Source organism: Triticum urartu, chromosome 4A (assembly GCF_056163025.1).
Source record: "Triticum urartu cultivar PI428250 chromosome 4A, HENAU_Tu73, whole genome shotgun sequence".
Lineage (NCBI taxonomy): Eukaryota > Viridiplantae > Streptophyta > Magnoliopsida > Poales > Poaceae > Triticum > Triticum urartu.
In genome coordinates, this window is record NC_141876.1 from 38,466,245 (window position 1) to 38,488,551 (window position 22,307).

General features: G+C 44.0%; 1 protein-coding gene across 6 annotated transcripts; it reads right to left on the reverse strand.

The window, feature by feature from the left end:
* Positions 1 to 121: 121 nt before the first annotated feature.
* On the reverse strand, positions 122 to 2,967 carry LOC147974657 (zinc ion binding protein). Of its 6 annotated transcripts, none has more exons than XM_087517657.1 (10): positions 2,743 to 2,967; positions 2,544 to 2,620; positions 2,102 to 2,180; positions 1,915 to 1,989; positions 1,623 to 1,795; positions 1,482 to 1,553; positions 981 to 1,114; positions 761 to 884; positions 531 to 651; positions 122 to 401 (listed from the first exon to the last, which is right to left on the reverse strand). In XM_087517657.1, exons 1-9 carry the CDS (start codon positions 2,869 to 2,871, stop codon positions 579 to 581), a joined length of 936 nt encoding a protein of 311 aa, XP_087373783.1. In that variant the 5' UTR covers positions 2,872 to 2,967; the 3' UTR covers positions 122 to 401; positions 531 to 578. The 6 variants fall into 6 exon arrangements, with proteins under 6 accessions (XP_087373783.1, XP_087373781.1, XP_087373782.1 ...); XM_087517655.1 differs by having other exon boundaries at positions 550 to 651; positions 1,470 to 1,553; XM_087517656.1 differs by having other exon boundaries at positions 122 to 413; positions 550 to 651; positions 1,470 to 1,553.
* Positions 2,968 to 22,307: the final 19,340 nt, after the last annotated feature.

A 22,307-nucleotide genomic window follows, 5' to 3' on the forward strand; every position in this document is an offset into this window, starting at 1 on the left:
GTTTGACTGACCGTTTCAGCTTTCTGGAACTATTATTTTATCATCAGGCGGCTTGGAATAATTGGTAAACTAATTCAAGGGTCGCCGTTAGGCGAGCAACCAAGGGAAATACTAATGCGCATTGACATTCAGAGATCCAAACCACTGTAATTATACCAGTCAGCAATTCCTCATTCGTCCCAAATCTAGAAGGGTGCGTAAGAGACACCAATTTTCAGTAATTAGGCTGGCACACTTCTTTCATCTCTAGAAGTGGACGCCAATTTCGTAGAAAGCAACGGGAATTTTGACCCCTTGCAGCTCCATTGATGACATCTAGATCATGACGACCGGCTCATCCACGTAGCGACCTAGATCTTCTTGTTTTCTTCCCTCTTCCTTTTTACTGGTCCGCCCGAAACCTGGAACCACACCTGCTTGAAGGTCATTATCGAAAAGCGCACGCTGGAAGGTGGAAACATGCTACTCCTACTATTATACAAGCATACACAGTTTCCATAACTTAGTTTATATCCAGACAAACCGCTCACATTAAGCCAACTTCAGCACCTCGATTTGTAAATGCGAAGAAGGCAGGTTCAGATGTCGGTGCTCTTCACGGCAACAGGCTCGCTGCAGTAGGGGCAGTTCCCGAACAGAACATCGAACGACCTGCAGAGAACAGATGACAAGAGCGATCAGAGATGGAGTACATTGCACATCAATCCAATGCGTATGGTGGGTGGAATAATCTCTTTAGGGTTTCATCGTTTCTACGTACTGCCTTGTCGTAGTAATGGTGCGCAGCCAGTCTCTCAGGCACACCGAGTGGAAGGCTCTGCTGCAGCTAGGGTTTTCGCACTTGTAGTCCGCCGCGCACCCGCTCTGAGTACCGAGTTCGTCATCTTCATTCAGGAGCAAAGACGCAAGATATTATGGTCAGGAAACTACATGATGGGCAGAAAAGGTTGCGACCAGAGGCGGAATAGAGATTGGCTCACCGACGGGCAGATGCGTCGCGTAACATATCCCACAATCAGCTTGCTGGTCATCTTTGATACTCACAGAAGGGGGTTGCGGCAGAGCAAAATCTAAGACGGTTGCCAGGTTCTCATGGAACTTTCCGTCAGCGCTCCTAGTATCAGAAAAATGATGTCTGTAACACCTCTCGCATGCCTCTAATGTAACACTAGAGAAATTTCAATTTCATTTATACACTCTCTAGTTTAATATTATTCCGCAAGAACACACTCATGGGGATTTCAGAAAAGAAGATACTAGGAGCAGCAGAGTTATGCAGAACTAACTTCAACAGGCTATAAAATATCTGAATATGACATATTTCAATAGCATATAATAGTACTACCTCTGTCCCTAAATATAAGACGTTTTTGTGGTTAAAATTGAACTGCAAAAACGTCTTATATTTAGGGACAGAGGGAGTAATAAATAAGTAGAAAAGGTACAACAGGTCACTTAATGCAGGAAACCTGACAATATACCATCTCTTACGATTTTTTCTCCAATTCTTTATCAGCCTTTCCAGTTTCCCATCTGTGCCTAGGAAGCGGCACCTGGAAAATTTGTTGACGATCAACAATGATGCTTGCATTTTCATGTACAGACTTGACATCTGAGCTTACTCTGGTAAGGAGTTGGGCTTGTGCGCATCAACATGTAGTAAAATATAGCAATCATCACCCAAAGCTATGCGACGATGAGACATAGCATATGTCGGCTTTGTAGGATCGACAACCCAAAGGGCCTTGTCAATGCCATCCATTGTAGACCAGTAATCTTGCAATACCTTCAGGTGCTAATTGTTTACACAAAACATATTAAGTTGATAGGTTATTACCCATAGATATGCAGCTCATGAGGTGGAAGTGTAAGAAGTGGAACTAATGAAAAGATGGGAAATAATATCTCCCCAACCGCTTGGAACTGGCAGAGAACATCCTTCAGTCTCGAGCTTTTTGACCACTGTAATTTGGGGAGATAAGGAACATCCTGTAAGAAGTAGACAGCCATATAGCTTGTGTGATCCTTCCGAAATATCTGACATTGCACAATACGGTGAAAACAGTTCTGACAGATGCTTTGAAAATTAGATGAAATGTACCGCAGCAATTGAAGGAGGGCATGCCGGGTAGTTCATGGGCAGTGTGATCTCCAGTAAATGTTGCCGTCGCTGCTCATCCCTGACAATCAGAGATGCCACAAGCCATAAGTTTATGTAATGCAAATGCAATCACAGAACAGAAACACTGCATGCATTGTCAAAGGAACTTCATGGTATCATCCTATCCAAGCTACAGCTCAAAGTTCTTGATAAACGGTAACCCGTCAACCTGATAAGGAACAACGCATGAAACTGCTGAACTTCAGTTAGGTTTTTTTTTGGGAGGGGGTAATTCGGTTAGTTGTTCGTGCACAGGTGCGCTAAGTCTGATGATCATAGTGTCACCGAACAACAATACTTAACTCCAGACCATCAAAACATCAAATGCAAAAAATTCAGGCATCACGGAAACGTCAGCCAGGCAAGGCGAGAAATCCCTTACACGACGCGGAAGGTGATGCACGACACGCCGTCGTCGCCTGTGGCGCTCACTAGCTGCCCCCACCCGACCTCTTCGATCTGCGAGCATGAAACGGTAACGCGGGATCACCTACCAGACTACCACGCCACTCGCAGGGAGCAGAAAGCGAGAAAACTAACGGCCACGCCCGGTGCGGCATTTCGTCGAACGGGTGGCGTACCTGCGCGAACACGGAGCTGTAGAACGCGGGCGGTCTGCACGGGCGCGGCGGCCCCGCTTCCCCCTGGCCGTCCTGTGCAGGGCACGAGTGAGCTCTGGCGTCGCGCGAGAGGGTGGCGGGTAGCACCATGACTCGAGAGGGCCAACCGCCGCCGCCGCCGCCGCCGCGCGCCCACCGTTTATGCTAGCCGCGGTTTTTTTTTCCCTTTTGGGCGAACGCACGAGGCTCCGGCATCCGAGTGTAGGGCTTGCCGGCCGGCCCAGTATTGCCTTGGTGGGCCAGTTCCGCACCTGGCCCCGCTGTGCAAGGCACAGCCCATGCACGAAGGCCGACCTTGACACGGGGGTTTAGATTCGGAATATCCTATTTTTTAAGAAATCTCGCCTGATTTATTTATTCAGAAGTAATTGTCATAGGTACAAGATTGGGGTCATGGGGGATGCCCAACCAAACATGTCTACTTATATGTAGATTACAAGCAAACTTGGCGAGATGGTGAGCTTCAAAATTAAAGTTCCTATGCTCGAAAATAAAAGTGCAAGTGATAAAACTATTACAATGGTTCATTATTTCATGTACCAACGCAGCATTGGGGCCTCCTGTTCCCCCATTGATATCATTAACCGCCTCTTGGCAGTCCGCTGCCACGCAAATTCTCTGCTGTCCCAGGTCATCCGCCAAAGCAAGAGCCTCACGGCATGCAAACGTCTCCAAGGTTAGAGGGTCCGTGATCCCATGGTAAACCATCGCCGAAGAGCCCAAATAGTGCCCCTCATGGTCGCGGCAAAGGGCAGCAACTGCGCCTCCTCTCCGCGATCGTACCACAGCCCCATCAACATTAATCTTCGCGATGCCACTTGGTGGAGGAAGCCACCTGTTCGGTTGTGGTGGTGCAGCAACAGTATGTTGCTGCACTCGACCAGCAACATTGTACTCCAACTCGTCAATGTAATTATTGATAAAGGATGTTGTATGATGGGGGCTTTGAAATATGGATTCATAAATAGCCTTCCTTCTAACATACCATATTGACCATAGCGTGATGACCATCCTTGTGAAACTAGCATGGTCCAGTTTCTCATTAAGATCAAATAACCAAATTCTTGCGTTGGATTCCTCATTCTCAGCCATGAGAGACACCAAATTTTTGTCCGACAACGCCCACACCACCAGGACATCGTGCATGCTACCAACGCATGTCTCCATGAGTCCTCGCAGCCACAAAGCGGGCACACATCTCTATCTGACATATTTCTTCTCTTCAAGACATCAGTTGTGGGGAGTGAGTGATGAGCTAGCCTCCAAAGAAAGATCCTCACCTTCGACGGGATTTTAAGTCTCCACAAGGATGTCCAAGCTTTTTCGTCTTTCTCGGTGTGAGATGAACCGCTATTTCCGTTCAGCCACTCCTCCCTCTGCATTTTTGTCTTAAGCAAAAACTTATAAGCCGAACTAACACTGAACTTGCCTTTCTTGTCCGAGTACCATGCCCAAAAGTCCTCAACATTGCATGTACAAACTGGGATTTTCAAGATAGCATCAACATCTGTGGGCAAGAACACTGACCGGACTGTGGTCTCGTTCTAGGAGGCTGTCGCCGGGGAGAGCAACTCCGACACATACCTGGGAGGCTGAGCAACCAGTGATGTGATGGGCCGTGGCGTCATCTCCTTCGGTATCCAGTTGTCGCTCCATATCTCCATAGTTTGACCAGTGATGTGATGGGCCGTGACCTATTTGACCTGCGTCCAACTGTACCTTCTGCATAGCTGACGATCGAGAGGATCCTAAAAAAAGCTGACGATCGAGCGGTGACTTTTTTGAGAGCACGCCTAGGTGTTTCATAGTTTCATAGAAGTTAGAATTTCACTTATAGGAAACTAAAAAGACAACACCCGCAAAGTAAGCTACAATGCAAAAAAACATGTTCTAATCTGAAACGTCAAAATCATGTCTCGACCGACGCCAGACACCTCAGAAGACCAAACTTCCGCAGAACTTCACTTGTCGACACACCATCCACTCTCATCGCCTAAGAGGAAGTTGTAAGTGGGTGGAAGGACACGATCCAATCCGAAAAAGACGCCGTCTTGGATGCACCGACGATGGGCGTCCATAGCACCACCGAGGATCAAGCAGGACAACGACGAACAACGGAGGAGAGCGACTGGGAACCACCCGTGTCTCCAAACACAAATCCTCCCATCAAAGGAACGACGTCGCCGCGGCCGCCATTGTGTCGATCCAACACACCGAGCGGTGATATGGGCCGGCCCATTAACGTGTTGTAGCGTCTCCGGTTTTGGGGAACCATCTAGAGTTTCACTGTCGGTTTTTTCTGGTTTCAGGACCCTTTTTTGTTTACCGGTTTTCCTGTTTCTTTTGGTTTTTCACGGGTTTATCCTTTTTTGTCCTTTTTCTTTCTTGTCCTCCTTTCTTTTTTTCTTTTCCTTTTCCTTTTTCGTTTCTTTTCTATTTTCAAGTTTATTTTCCTTTTTTAAAGTTCAAGTTTCATAAATTGTTTGGAAATTAAAAAAATCTCACTTTTTAAAAATGTTCAAATTTTCAAAAAAAAGTCATGTTTTAACAATAAACTCCAAAAATGTTTGCATTTTCTAGAATTTGTTTGGAAATTTGAAAAAATGATCCTATTTTTTTAAATTGTTCAGAATATTCCTGTTTGATTTTTTCAAAACTTTTCAAGAAATGTTTGGCATTTCCAAAAATGTTCCCAATTAAAAAAAATCAAAAAATTTAAAAAATGTTCCAGTTTTTTTAAATGGGAGTTTCAAAGAATGTTTCCAGTTTTCAAAAATTGTTTGTAAATTTCAAATAATGATCATGTTTTAAATTTTGTTTGGAAGTTTAAAAAATATTCGGAAATTTAAAAAAAATGTTTTTCCAAATTTTGTTCACAGGTTTAAAAAAATGTTTGCGTATCCGAAAATCTATTTTGGAATTTGAAAAATGTTCCAGTTTTTGAAAAAAAATTCATGTTTTCAATTTTTCGGGTAGTTTAAAAAGATCCCCACTTTTCAAAAACTGTTTGTCATTTTTCAAAATTTTGAGTTTTTCCAATTATTATTCATAATTTTTGAAAGTGTTCACAGTTTCGTAAAACATTACTCCCTCCATTCCCTTATACAAGGCCACAAATTCAAATTACAGGTACTCCCTCCTTTCCAGTTTATAAAGCTCAATTCAAAAATCTCACCAACCAATGTAGATGATGAGTGGTGGAATATTTTTTGTAGTTTACAAAAGCACCCAATTAATGCTCTTGTTTTCCTCAAAAAATTATGTTTACGAATGCATTAATTGCAATGCATGCATGCATAAAGTGCATACATTGGTCAGTTTTTTCTTAATACTTGCATGCAATGATTTAATGCACCTTGAAGTCTGAACATGTGATAGGGAACAACCAAATTGAGTCTTATAAAATGGAAAAACTAAAATTTTGAGATAAGCCCTTTAAACCGGAAAGGAGGGAGTACCTAGGTAAAATTTAATGACTCATTTGCAAGTCAACACTTCTTCTTGTTAACTGGGATCATTAATATGCCCGCATGCATGCAAAGAAGGAATGAGAAAAAAGTAGCACAATGTCATTATGACTACATGCATGCACGTATTAAACAATTTGCTAGTACGAGAAAACATTACTAAATTTTTCCTCAGTTACTGTTAGTGGCTTTGTATAGATGCAAAATGTATTTTTCATAGTGACCTTGTATAAGGGACTGGAGGGAGTAACATTTTTTTAGAAAAAAAATTGCATTCAAAATTTATAAAACATTCGGACCTGCGCTCGGTTTGGTTCTTAAGTTTTTCTGCTGCAATGTACGTAAGATAGCTCGCTAGCTCAACTGGCTAGCAGCAATACGCCTGAAGCACCCGGTGTCGGGTTTGATCCCTGCGGAGCACAATCTTTTTTTTTCGAGCGCTACTGTTTCCATTCCATACTGGTCACTAGCCACATGGGATGACCCAGTCAGGAAATCCACCTGTGTGTGCAGTCGACATTCTGCCACAAAGCGCGACAGATAGGAGCTCCCTATAGATTCACGGCCCATTCCGCTAGCCTGCGTCACCTGCCCGTTGATTGAATGATTCACACCGCGAGTATGATTCGCGTGAGAGCCATATCTTGCCTGAAGCGCATGCATATTGGCTGGTCCATTAACTCAGCTAGCTGGCTCGCTTCCCAAGTCGCTCGTGTCGCTTGGTCGTTGTTTGACGTATATGTTTTTTAGTCCCGAAGAAGCATAATGTTGAAGAACAAAGAAGGAGTAAACATGAACCTAAGTTTATGAAACTCAATGTTGATGCGGCTTTCCATATTGATGGAGTTGGTGCTACAGTTGCAGTACTAAGAGATAACAAAGAGAATTTTCTAGCATCTCAATGTTTTTATATTTCCCATGTGGCGGATATAGTTACAACAGAGGCTCTGGCTATGCAAGATGCAAACTCACTAGGGTTTTCTCGGGTGGAAGCGGAATCGGATTCCTTGACAATAATAGAATATCGTTGTGTTCGTTCGTGTAATCAAGCGGCGTATGTGCTAGCTAGCAATAATTTTTGTAATAAAACTTCTAGTAATTGGACAAACGAGGCCCGGGCATGTCTTCTCCAAACTTATGGACGATGTAATTCCAGTTAATCCATAATAAAGCTAGCCATGTGTGGCACCCCGGCTCAGAAAAACCGGAACGCTCCGTATTCCAGCCCAGAGATTGAGGAGAAGTCTTCTGGAATACGACACTGCTTAGCATAGAACAAACCAGCTTTCTATTATTACACGAATATGAATACAAGGTCTCCGATATTACAATGGATAACATCGGCACGGCGACACTACGCCATCCTCAGTTGCTCTATGCAAGCAGCAGAACAACTCGAAGCAGTGGAAAATCATCTAGCAGCGGAACAACGACGGCGACGGTGAACTCCACTCTACAGGGACTCTGACTGGAACGCTGATACTAACTCGCACGAACGGGAACAACACCAAACAAGCAAGCAATCCAGACACGACCTGCAAACTAGCATGACACGCCAGGTCAGTACATTGAATGTACTTGCAAGCCCACAATAACTAGAAGCATTCAAGGCAAACAACAGCATGGCAATTACAGGTTAATCAGGAATTATCATGAGATCATCAGGATAACATAACATGAACATAATATCGCTAGAACAATATGATCATGGCATGAACATATAAATCTGATGATACTAGCATGCGACATGATGACACTATATGCACCATTTATTCTGTTCGGGTTACCTCGTAGCCATCACATGCATCACTTACCAACCTCGGACATTACACGATCATCTCAGGATCAAATCAAGCTTGGTATAAATAATACCGTAGTAATCATCAAATGACCACAAGGAGCTTGATCTTTACCCATGATTCTCGCACATCACGAATATCCAACAACTCGGTATCCTCAATACCACGGTGATCATTCCGGCGATCACAACCATGACCAACACTTGGTCTTAAACGGTGATCTTTCCGGCGATCACAACCAACTTATCTCATCATCGAACCGGGGTTGTCATTAATCAAGTTATTATTAATACTGTTGACTCATGGTGTGACCGACACGAACTGGGCCCTTATCCGCGGGCGCGACTATCGATAGATTTAATATATACTCTGCAGAGGTTAACACACTGTACCCACACTACAGAACCCATGGCCTTGCACTCCCATTCGGGTGGACCAACAGCGTTCTGACAAAACCGATCTACTGCCATGACACTCTCCCGGCCACTCCGACACACTCCCAACTGGGCTAGTCCTGGGTGGCCCCGTGTCTACCAAAGACACAACGACCACCGTCGTGGCCAACGTCCCTCACAGGGACCAGATCCATAATAACAACAACGGGCACACAAGGTTATGTCCACCTACCTGATCAGGGTAGCGCGCGCCCATGACCTTCCCTAGTTGGAGGCACCGGCAAGAGGCACGACAATAGACCCAATTAGGACCTTCCCATAAAGGTAAGCGTGGTTGCACTGGTCAGTTCGATATGGTGGCACCATGACTCAGCCAACAGTTGTTCAAGTTCAATTTAATCCGGTTAAACTTGAATGCAATATGCTGAGCCATGATAAAATAACATGATGCATTTACAAAGCATGAGCATGATATCAACATAAGCACGGGATGCAACATAACTATCCATCGTATCAACTATGAATAATCTCCAACTGAACATGGCATAATGACGAGCATAAATATTACAAGTGCAACACTACTCATAGCATAACATGACCACTAGCATCAACCGTAAATACCATGCAAGAACTCATCAATAACATTACCGAGTAAAAACTTAACCAAGTAACATCAAAGGAACAACGCATATTAATAGTACTCTGTAACCGACGTTAGTCATGCACCGAAGAACATGACCAACCCAACATGTACTACTATCAAGCATGGCAATATGAAAGTAATACTAGCAACTTGTAGGACATGATAACCACGTGCATAACCACATAGCAAGTAAGTAAGCACTAACCCAGAAGCATTACCGAAACAACGATAACCATATTTTAAACAAGTAATTATTTAATAAATATTCAAGTTGAAAACCATGGCTACTGCATGACTATCATTCAAGTGGGTATTGTGGCTTGCCTGGGGGTGAAGAAGGCACCGGGGAGCAGTGCGGTGAAGCCGCGGAAAGATTTGCCGGAAACAGTTCTCTCTCGGAGGGGCTGTTTACGTGCAAGGGCAAAAAGGTCATTTCCAGAATATTAACACATGATGAAAGTGATACCAACAGAACGGGCTCGACGAGACGAAGAAGTGGGCTTTGGAATCACCTCATTTGGAGTTGTGGTTAAAAAGTTATAGCTGTTTTTCTGCCAGGGACCTATTTGTAATGAAATCATCACAAACAAGCCCTCGGCCGGAAAAACAGAAAGCGCCTTCTCAGGAAATACGTTTTCCATAACAGAAAGCGTATTTTGGCTCGAAGAAGAAATAGAATACGCTTTCGATAAGCGAAGACGTAATCCAGTGGACCACGCCTCCACTTATCCAGCGTGGCAAAGGAGGGGACGGGGCCGTCTCGCTGACGCGCGGGTCCCACGCACCTCTTCTATCTCCTCCTGGCTCCTTCTTCCTCCTCCCTGACGCGCACTGAGGCAGAAGCGAGGCCGGTCGCCCCGACAATGACCACCGGCGGCTCCGGCCACCTCCCGCGGCGTTCTGCCCACCGGCGTGCTCAGGGAGGAGCGGCGCATCCATCCATGGGGTTCACGAGCCTCGAGGACGAAGGAGGCAGGCACACCTCGGGCTGGGGCGGACGGCGTCTCTGGTCGTTGCAGAGCCCGCGGCCAGAGGCCATCGGAGGAGGGGAAAAGATGCTGGGGTGGCTCCGGGGTGAGGATGGAGGTCTCTGGTGGTGGAATGAGGGAGGGAGGAGCTCGATGTTGAGCGAATTTATGCCGAGGCCAAGGCGGGCACGGCGGCCATGGAGGGAAGCGGAGAGCTCTATGAGCTCGGGAGAGTAGTGGGGCGGGGTCCTGGGAGGTCGAGGAGTGGCTTGGTGAGGTCGAGGGCACCCGGGGCTGCTTAAATAGCCAAGGGGAGGGGTGTGCTAGGCTGGCGCCACCGCGGACGCGTGCCCACGCGCATGAGCTCGGAGGTAGACGACGATGGAGGCACAGGGAGAAAGCTCACGGGGAAGAGGCGGCCAAGGGAGCGCAGGGAGGATGACGACGGCGACGAACCGAGCCAAACCGACATTGTGCGCCCCTGGGCACGCGGCGGCTTGTGTCAGTGAGGAAGCTGCCAGAGGGGGAGCGGGGTCCAGCTAATCAGCGACGACGAGAGGAAAACAATGGACGTGCTCACACGCGCTAAGACGACGAGGGGGAAACGGACGAAGCAGAAACGACACCCTGGACACGGCCACTGCGCACAGAGCGCGTGCACAGGAACGCCATTGTCGTGGTCACCATGTGAACCGGGGCATTCAATGCTATACAGCACCCAAAAAGTTGTCTAGCTGATAGTTCATCCAGGGGAGGTTGCAACTGCGGTGGTAGTTCGATAAAAAGGGCTCTGGTTAAAAGGTAATCACCCTCTGAAGTTTACTGCAGTAAACTTGGTCGTGAAACAGTACTCAACCGAGGTGAGATTAGAGCCAAATGAGTTGTATTGGGTTATTAGCTTAGGAAGAACTACCATACTGGGGGGTTTGGCAGGAAATGGACCAAGATTTAATGCACTTGCATTGCAACTGCATAATCTGGTCTAGAAACTTGATCAGAAAGGTGCACTCACATGGAGTGTCAAATTGAGCTCAAATTGGGCAAGGCAGAGACATTTGGGCCTATGAAGATTCTCAAAAAGTCTCATACCAATTGGCTAAGCCAAACTGGTACTTGCTTCACAAACATCTCCTTTGGACAGAAACTTGCAAAAATTTTAGAGGAATAATGGCTTGATGAACCATGCCCAAAATGGGTGGAGGTAGGTTATATGGATAATAGAAGGCCTAGAACAATTGAGAGCCATAATGAAGCAATATAAAATATACTTGCTTCACAAACTGAAATTTTGGACATAAGCAAAGAATTGAAGATGAGCTCACATGGAGGCATGACATGAGCTCTACTTTGGTGGAGGGATATGATATGATGATATGAGGGACCATGCAAAATTGCAACTCATTTGGATATGCCTAGCTTGCACCTCCTTCACAAAGCTTCTTTCTGGATAGAAACTTTGGAAAATCACAATTAAATAAATACTAGGAAAATGAGGTTTCATTTTGGCATGTGGCAATTATATGTAAAGGAAAAGGTGTCCAAGGAGTTTGAGGTCAATTGGGAAAAGTAAAATAGCACTTGCTTCACAATGTGCCATTTAGGGCAGAATAGGAAATGAATTATTTGAGCATGATGATAAACATGACAAATGAAATATTTTGCCATATTTGAGAAAGATATGACCCAAAAAATTTATGAGAATTATTTTGGGAATTTTAGGAGTGATGGAAGTAAAGGTTGCTTCACAACCTGGGGCAATTTGAGTTATTCCTTTAATAGAAAAGGAATATTCCCAATAAAAAGAATATTGGGATTTGGGCTAGGATGAAAATGACAGGGTCTAGGGAAGGATTTGGGAATGACAAGCCACTCTGGAAACAAAGAAGAGGGCATCTTCTTCAGTTTCCAGACCACAAAGCCACCGAAAAAGGAAATCTCAGGCAAAAACCTCAAAAAAACAAAAGAAAAAAGAAAGGGCCAAAAATCAGGCTGTTACAAACCTTACCCCCTTAAAGAAATCTCGTCCTCGATATTTGGTTGCTCAGGGAACAAGTATGAAGATACTGACTTAAGGAAACCGTTTTCAACTCGGGTATCCTTTTTATTATTTTTGTTCCCACTAAATTTTTATCTGACTGGTCCTGGGGTGGTCTGATTCACTGTATCCATATTCTGACAAATACTACTTGGCTGGTTCATGTTTATACAGGCTCCCATTTCTTTTAGATCTGTTGACTTAGCTGGCTGTGATTGATTCTCACGACTGAAATATATGTCGGTCTCTCAAATCCAAGAGTTATTTCCGCTGGGTGTGTCATCCGGCACTAACAATCTTTCATGAAGTGGTGATCAGATTTTTCTAGTGGACACCCAAGCTCTAACTCCTTGCATTGGGTTTCTCCACTAAATGCAGGTCCTTTGGGTTTCAAACAGTGAGTTGGGTCATAACCGCTTTCCTGACAGATTCTGGCTTATCGCGGAAGTTTCTGAATCATCTTAACTGGTTCCACTGTCTTGAGTATTGGATCCGTACCAAATATTTGAAAGTCGCCTGCATCACTGGTCTTGCTCCTTCATTATTGTTTTCTTGGTCTGGATCCTTGGCTGAAAAGCTGGCTCATATTGCTTCTTCGTATCACCATAGGTATTGCTGGTGCAATTTTTTTGGCAATCACAGCTTATCCTCATTTTTCTGACAGGGTACCCCATTAAATGGCAGGTTCAACACCCCTCATGTTCTGACCGCTGGAAAATGATCATCCGAACCTTTGCAAAAAATCGGCAAATAAATCAGTAGCCACAAGAATGGTCTTTACAACTCAGATCTGGGACATTACTGAAATAACTTAACCACGGCTCAGGACAACCGAAAAGCAGCTCAGAACATGAGACCGGGTTGATAAGAAGAAGGTGGCAGCTCCTTAAAATAGCCAAAAAGCAGCTATAGGGCTATTGTCACAAAAAGAAACTCAATAGCTGTACGAGACGAACGAAAAGCAGCTCAGAACTCGTGACAGTCGTTGAAGAGAGAAATAAAAATCGGCATCCACCCGGATAGCTAAAAACAGCTTAGATCACAGGCGTGGTGCTGTCATTGGAGAAAAAGGGGACAAGGGCTCACCAGGATCATTTTCCAGGTTCATAGGTACTTGCATTGAGCTCATTGATGTCGTCAATCCTCATAATCCTTTGTCACACTGCGGTGTATACTGGCTTTCTCCTCTTAACCATCCTCACGTGGTTGTCAGATCCTCATCCAAGTGACTTGTAAGATCTTGGTGGTATGCTCACCGCATATATATGAGAATCTAATTCCCGAGACAGACGTGTATTCTGACTGATTCTTGCTTCTGACCAAAATGTTGCGGATCTGGTTCTTGGGATTCACTGCCATATGCTATCAATTCACAGTGTACTACCTTGTACCAATGTCTTACCGAGGAAGATTGGCTAGCTTGTGCTCGAAACTTCCATCGGACAGCTTGCTGAAGAAGACTAGGTATCGTGCTTCAGAAGCTTACCCCCTTAAAGACTTTGCTGGGGAAAGACTCGGTACCTTATGCTGGAAGCTTTTGCGGTTGCTTACTGAAGAAGGCAGAGTACCTTGTACGGGAAATCATCCATGTATCATACTGAGGAAGATAGATGAATCTTGCCTTTGAAGCTTCTCAGGTATCTTGTGAGGGAAAATTGGGTTGCTTACACCAGAAGCTTCTTATTGTGATATGCGGACCAATTTCCACATATATAACCATCTTAAAATTTTTGTTATTGATTTCTTGTACGAAATGGGGTTTTGCAGGACTATCCTCCTTTCTGAGTACATGCCATATTTTTGCTTGCTTCCAAGTACATCGGGTTCCAAAATCATCCTCAACGAAAAATTAAACTTGTATATGAGCCATACCTTTGATAATATTCTGTCAACCTTGCACACAGTTTATCTTCTTGCTGATTTGATCATTTCTGCTATGAGGAGTGCACGCTGAGGGAGACTTGACACTCAATAACATGATCAGATATCCCCCAATCTGAATGCAGCCGGATGAGAACTCCATACTTTTGTAAGGAGTGCATGTTATTGCAAACTTTATATTGACATTCCATCCAGGATTTCTTTTGTATTCAGACGAGCTATTTCCAATTTCACTTCACTCTGCTGACAATTCCATTCTGTTTAGCTGTGTTTCCAAATATATGCATTTCTTGTTGACTCTTCGGGTTCGGTGTCGGCTGACGAGCAACTTTAATAGGGGAAAAATTTGTAACAGTGAAGGCCCAAAGAAAGAATCAAAAGAAACGACTAAAACAAAAGCACACAAGCATACTACTAATATAATTAATCAAGCAATCATCACATATTACTGCTACTCACACTATAATATGCATGCACACCTAAGCACACAAATCGCACGGAAACTCCGGTATTACGGTCTAATATGCTGTGGCGGTGTGCACGAAAATTATATCCATGTGTGGAAGGAGTTGGCGTAACCGAAGCTACACCAAGCACTGGCTGAACAGTGGCTAGATCTGGATGGATACACATGTGAGGACGGACTTGACGATCAAGTAGCGAGACACAAAAGTCACGACCACATCATCATCAAGCGTACGAAAGGGATTCGTACACGTCCAAAGAATAGAATGACTGGGTAGGGTAGCGGTGGAAAAACAAGGCTCGCTGGCATTGCCCTTTTCTGATAACCAAGATTAGTAAGGGTTGCCAGAGGGACGAGATGGATGGCATGATTCGGGATAGAAACAAGTCTATCACCGAAATAATATGGGTGGGTTGTGGAAAAAAATATACGCGATACCTGAGCATAATTCCTGCAAATGGTGCCTGGAACTCTGGGTATTAGGGCATCACTCTGCTGGGATAGAGATGACGTCGAACACCAAAGAGCAGACATGCTAAGAAGGAGGGTGCAGGCGGTGGACCGAAAATGATGCCTCCTACACTCACAAGATCAACCGTTAGTGCCAAAATAATAATCTATATGCATGCTATGCGACAAACAAATGCAACAATCAAGTGCAACAAACCAACTGGGGGCTATACTACCGCTTTCTAACGTTCGCGCGGGCTAAGGCATCCTACAGCCAGACCTGCTCTGATACCAAGCCTGTGGCACCCCGGCTCAGAGAAACCGGAACGCCCCGTATTCCAGCCCAGAGATCGAAGAGAAGTCTTTTGGAATACGACACTGCTTAGCATAGAACAAACCAGCTTTCTATTATTACACGAATATGAATACAGGGTCTCCGATATTACAATGGATAACATCGGCATGGCGACACTACGCCATCCTCAGTTGCTCTATGCAAGCAGCAGAACAACTCGAAGCAGCGGAAAATCATCTAGCAGCGGAACAACGACGGCGGTGGTGAACTCCACTCCGCAGGGACTCTGGCTGGAACGTTGATCCTAACTCGCACGAACGGGAACAACACCAAACAAGCAAGCAATCCAGGCACGTTCTGCAAACTGGCATGACACGCCAGGTCAATACATTGAATGTACTTGCAAGCCCACAATAACCAGAAGCATTCAAGGCAAACAACAGCATGGCAATCACAGGTTAATCAATAATTATCATGAGATCATCAGGATAACATAACATGAACATAATATCGCTAGAACAATATGATCATGGCATGAATATATAAATCTGATGATACTAGCATGCGACATGATGACACTATATGCACCATTTATTCTGCTCGGGTTACCTCGTAGCCATCACATGCATCACTTACCAACCTCGGACATTACACGATCATCTCAGGATCAAATCAAGCTTGGTATAAACAATACCGTAGTAATCATCAAATGACCACAAGGAGCTTGATCTTTACCCACGATTCTCGCACAACATCATGAATATCCAACAACTCGGTATCCTCGATACCACGATGATCATTCCGGCGATCACAACCATGACCAACACTTGGTCTCAAACGGTGATCTTTCCGGCGATCACAACCAACTTATCTCATCATCGAACCGGGGTTGTCATTAATCAAGTTATTATTAATACTGTTGACTCACGGTGTGACCGACACGAACTGAGCCCTTATCCGCGGGCGCGGCTATCGATAGATTTAATATACACTCTGCAGAGGTTAGCACACTATACCCACACTATGGAACTCATGGCCTCGCACTCCCATTCGGGTGGACCAACGGCGTTCCGACAAAACCGATCTACTGCCATGACACTCTCCCGGCCACTCCGACACACTCCCAACTGGGCTAGTCCTGGGTGGCCTCGTGTCTACCAAAGACACAACGACCACCATCATGGCCAACGTCCCTCATGGGGACCGGATCCAGAATAACAACAACGGGCACACAAGGTTATGTCCGCCTACCTGATCAGGGTAGCGCGCGCCCATAACCTTCCCTAGTTGGAGGCACCGGCGAGAGGCACGACAATAGACCCAATTAGGACCTTCCCATAAAGGTAAGCGTGGTTGCATTGGTCAGTTCGATATGGTGGCACCATGACTCAGCCAACAGTTGTTCAAGTTCAATTCAATCCGGTTAAACTTGAATGCAATATACTGAGCCATGATAAAATAACATGATGCATTTACAAAGCATGAGCATGATATCAACATAAGCACGGGATGCAACATAACTATCCACCATATCAACTATGAATAATCTCCAACTGAACATGGCATAATGACGAGCATAAATATTACAAGTGCAACACTACTCATAGCATAACATGACCACTAGCATCAACCATAAATACCATGCAAGAACTCATCAATAACATTACCGAGTAACACTTAACCAACTAACATCAAAGGAACAACGCATATTAACAGTACTCTGTAACTGACGTTAGTCATGCATCGAAGAACATGACCAACCCAACATGTACTACTATCAAGCATGGCAATATGAAAGTAATACTAGCAACTAGCAGGACATGATAACCAGGTGCACAACCACATAGCAAGTAAGTAAGCACTAACCCAGAAGCATTACCGAAACAACGATAACCATATTTTAAACAAGCAATCATTTAATAAATATTCAAGTTGAAAACCATGGCTACTGCATGACTATCATGCAAGTGGGTATTGTGGCTTGCCTGGGGGTGAAGAAGGCACCGGGGAGCAGTGCGGTGAAGCCGCGAAAAGATTTGCCGGAAACAGTTCTCTCTCGGAGGGGCTGTTTACGTGCAAGGGCAAAAAGGTCATTTCCAGAATATTAACACATGATGAAAGTGATACCAACAGAACGGGCTCAACGAGAAGAAGAAGTGGGCTTTGGAATCACCTCATTTGGAGTTGTGGTTAAAAAGTTATAGCTGTTTTTCTGCCAGGGACCTATCTGTAATGAAATCATCACAAACAAGCCCTCGGCCGGAAAAACAGAAAGCGCCTTCTCAGGAAATACGTTTTCCGTCACAGAAAGCGTATTTGGCTCAAAGAAGAGAGGAATACGCTTTCGATAAGCGAAGACGTAATCCAGTGTACCACGCCTCCACTTATCCAGCGTGGCAAAGGAGGGCCCGGGGCGGTCTCACTGATTCGCGGGTCCCACGCACCTCTTCTCTCTCCTCATGGCTTCTTCTTCCTCCTCCCCGACGCGCGCTGAGGCAGAAGCGAGGCCGGTCGCCCCGACGACGACCACCGGCGGCTTCGGCCACCTCCTGCGGCGTTCTGCCCACCGGTGTGCTCAGGGAGGAGAGGCGCATCCATCCATGGGGTTCACGAGCCTTGAGGACGAAGGAGGCAGGCACACCTCGGGCCGGGGCGGACGGCGTCTCTGGTCGTTGCAGAGCCCGCGGCCAGATTCCACCGGAGGATGGGAAAAGATGCTGGGGTGGCTCCGGGGTGAGGATGGAGGTCTCTGGTGGTGGAGTGAGGGAGGGAGGAGCTCGGTGTTGAGCGAATTTATGCCGAGGCCAAGGCGGGCACGGCGGCCATGGAGGGAAGCAGAGAGCTCTATGAGCTCGGGAGAGTAGTGGGGCGGGGTCCTGGGAGGTCGAGGAGTGGCTTGGTGAGGTCGAGGGCACCCGGGGCTGCTTAAATAGCCAAGGGGAGGGGTGTGCTGGGCTGGCGCCACCGCGGACCCACGCGCATGAGCTTGGAGGTAGACGACGATGGAGGCACAGGGAGAAAGCTCACGGGGAAGAGGCGGCCAAGGGAGCGCAGGGAGGATGACGACGGCGACGAACCGAGCCAAACCAACATTGTGCGCCCGTGGGCACGCGGCGGCTTGCGTTGGTGAGGAAGCTGCCGGAGGGGGAGCGGGGTCCAGCTAATCAGCGACGACGAGAGGAAAACAATGGACGTGCTCACACGCGCTAAGACGACGAGGGGGAAACGGACGAAGCAGAAACGACACCCTGGACACGGCCACTGCGCACAGAGCGCGTGCACAGGAACGCCATTGTCGTGGTCACCATGTGAACCGGGGCATTCAATGCTATACAGCACCCAAAATGTTGTCTAGCTGATAGTTCATCCAGGGGAGGTTGCAACTGCGGTGGTAGTTCGATAAAAAGGGCTCTGGTTAAAAGGTAATCACCCTCTGAAGTTTACTACAGTAAACTTGGTCATGAAACAGTACTCAACCGAGGTGAGATTAGAGCCAAATGAGTTGTATTGGGTTATTAGCTTAGGAAGAACTACCATACTGGGGGGTTTGGCAGGAAATGGACCAAGATTTAATGCACTTGCATTGCAACTGCATAATCTGGTCTAGAAACTTGATCATAAAGGTGCACTCACATGGAGTGTCAAATTGAGCTCAAATTGGGCAAGGCAGAGACATTTGGGCCTATGAAGATTCTCAAAAAGTCTCATACCAATTGGCTAAGCCAAACTGGTACTTGCTTCACAAACATCTTCTTTGGACAGAAACTTGCAAAAAATTTAGAGGAATAATGGCTTGATGAACCATGCCCAAAATGGGTGGAGGTAGGTTATATGGATAATAGAAGGCATAGAACAATTGAGAGCCATAATGAAGCAAGATAAAATATACTTGCTTCACAAACTGAAATTTTGGACATAAGCAAAGAATTGAAGATGAGCTCACATGGAGGCATGACATGAGCTCTACTTTGGTGGAGGGATATGATATGATGATATGAGGGACCATGCAAAATTGCAACTCATTTGGATATGCCTAGCTTGCACGTCCTTCACAAAGCTCCTTTCTGGATAGAAACTTTGGAAAATCACAATTAAATAAATACTGGGCAAATGAGGTTGCATTTTGGCATGTGGCAATTATATGAACAGAAAAAGGTGTCCAAGGAGTTTGAGGTCAATTGGGAAAAGTAAAATAGCACTTGCTTCACAATGTGCCATTTTGGGCAGAATAGGAAATGAATTATTTGAGCATGATGATAAACATGAGAAATGAAATATTTTGCCATATTTGAGAAATATATGACCCAAAAAATTTATGAGAATTATTTTGGGAATTTTAGGAGTGATGGAAGTAAAGGTTGCTTCATAACCTGGGGCAATTTGAGTTATTCCTTTAATAGAAAAGGAATATTCCCAATAAAAAGAATATTGGGATTTGGGCTAGGATGAAAATGACAGGGTCTAGGGAAGGATTTGGGAATGACAAGCCACTCTAGAAACAAAGAATAGGGCATCTTCTTCAGTTTCCAGACCACAAAGCCACGAAAAAAGGAAATCTCAGGCAAAAACCTCAAAAAAACAAAAGAAAAAAGAAAGGGCCAAAAATCAGGCTGTTACACCATGATGGCCTTTCCTAAATTTTTTTACTTGTTTTAGCACGGTTTTCTTCGTTTTATTTCTCCTTTTCCCTCTATATTTTGTTCTTGATTTTCCTTTCTTTTCTTAATCTGTTTTTCTTTGGTTTTTGTTATTCCAATGATTTCTTCATTTCTTTCACAACTTTTATTGGTTTTTTTACTTTACTTATCTTTTTTCTTCATTTTTCTTTGTTCTTGCTCGGTTTCATTGGACTTTTTTGCTTTTCTTTCTTTCTTCGTTTTTCTTCTTTTTTGTTTCTTTTCTTGGTTTTCTTCGATTTTCTTTGTTCAGTTCTCGAGTTTCATTGTTTCCATTCTTTTTCATTGGTTTTCTTCGGTTTTCATTTTCTTTTTGGGTTTTATTTGTTTTTATTTTTCGGTTTTATCCATTTTCTTCGTTTGTTTGTTGATTTTTCATCAATTTATTTTTTGTTCAACACATTCTAACATTTTTGCAGCAAACATTTAACATTTTTTGCATACAACAGGAATATATTTTGTATAAATGGTTAACATTTTCAAAATACATGATTAACATATTTTTTAAACTTATATTTTTTGATTTTTTACTTTTTCTACACATTGTACATTTATATATATATATCTAAAGAAAATAGTTTTTGACCATTTTTTAATACAAGTTTACCCTTTTGTAATATATGTTTTGATGTATATTGCTTCATACACATTGTACATTTTCATATATATCAGGAACATTCTTTATACACATAATGAACATTTTTCAAATGCTTGGTTAACATTTTTTAATACATGCTCAACATTTTTTCTATACACATTATTTAACATTTTCCTAATGCTTGATTAACATTTTTCAAATAAAAGTTTGACTTTTTTAATACATGGTCAACACTTTTTCTATACACGTTGAATTTTTTTAAATGCTTGAAGAACATTTTTCAAATATTTAACATTTTATAAATGCTTGATTACAATTTTTAATACATGATAAACTTTTTTACACACAATGTATATTTTTGTATAATTTTTTCGTATACATGAGAAACATTTTCATTATACACATTTAACATTTTTCAAATGCTTGATTACTATTTTTAAAAATGTTTTATGTAAATTGTTTTTTGTAATATATTTATTTAGAATATTTGGAAGTATAAAGGAAAGTAAAAAAGGAAAGAAAAACAAAAAATGAGGTCGTAGCCTCCCGCACGCATGGGCCGACCCATTTAGGGAGGTGCTTGACGCGAGAGCACGTTAGGTCTCGCTATAAGCGAGACATGGCGCTGCCTACTGATACGTCTCCAACATATCTATAATTTTTTATTGTTCCATATTATTATAGTATCAATCTTGGATATTTTATATACATTTACAAACAATTATATATCATTTTTTGAGACTAACCTATTAACTTAGTCCCTAGTGCCAGTTGCAGTTTTTTTGCTTGTTTTTGGTTTTCAGACTATCAGTACCAAATGCCATCAAACTTTTTTCGAGATTTTTTTTTCTGCACATAAGAGATCCTGGAAGCTTCGGGAGGGGATGAGAAGATGGGGCAGTGGCCCACGAGGCACCATGGCGCGCCTGGGGGTAGGACGCGCCCTGGTGGCTCGTGGGGCCCACGTAACTCCGTTTGACCTAACTCCGCCTCTATAAATTCTCTAAAATCAGAAAACCAATGGAGGAGTCCACGAAATACTTTTTCCGCCGCCGCAAGCCTGTATTCTCGAGAGATCCCATTTGGGGACCTTTTTCGGTACTCCGCCGGAACGGGAATTAATCACGGAGGGGCTCTACATCAACCTTGTTACCCTTCCGATGATGCGTGAGTAGTACCACAGACCTACGGGTCCATAGTTAGTAGCTAGATGGTTGCTTCTCTCTATTTGATCTTCAATACATTATTCTCCTTGATGTTCTTGGAGTTCTATCCGATGTAATGACTTTTTGTGGTGTGTTTCTTGGGATCAGATGAGTTGTGAGTTTATGATCAGATTATCCATAAATATTCTTTGAGTTTTCTCTGAACCCTTTTATGCATGATTGTTATAGCTTTGTATTTCTCTCTGATCTATTGATTTGGTTTGGCCAACTAGATTGATTTATCTTCCAATGGGAGAGGTGTTTTGTGATGGGTTTGATATTGCAGTGCACAATCCTAGTGATAGTAGGGGCCATGACACGTATGTATTGTTGCCATTAAGGATAAAAAGATGGGGTTTATTCATGTGTGAGTTTACTTTGTCGACATAATGTCATCTTACTTAAGGCGTTACTTTGTTCTTTATGAACTTAATACTCTAGATGTATGCTGGACAGCGGTCGATGTTGGGGAACGTAGTATTTCAAAAATTTCCTACGATCACGCAAGATCTATTTAGGAGATGCATAGCAACAAGAGGGGAAGAGTATGTCTACGTACCCTCGTAGACCGAAAGCGGAAGCGTTATGAAACGTGGTTGATGTAGTCGAACGTCTTCGCGATCCAACCAATCAAGTACCGAACACACA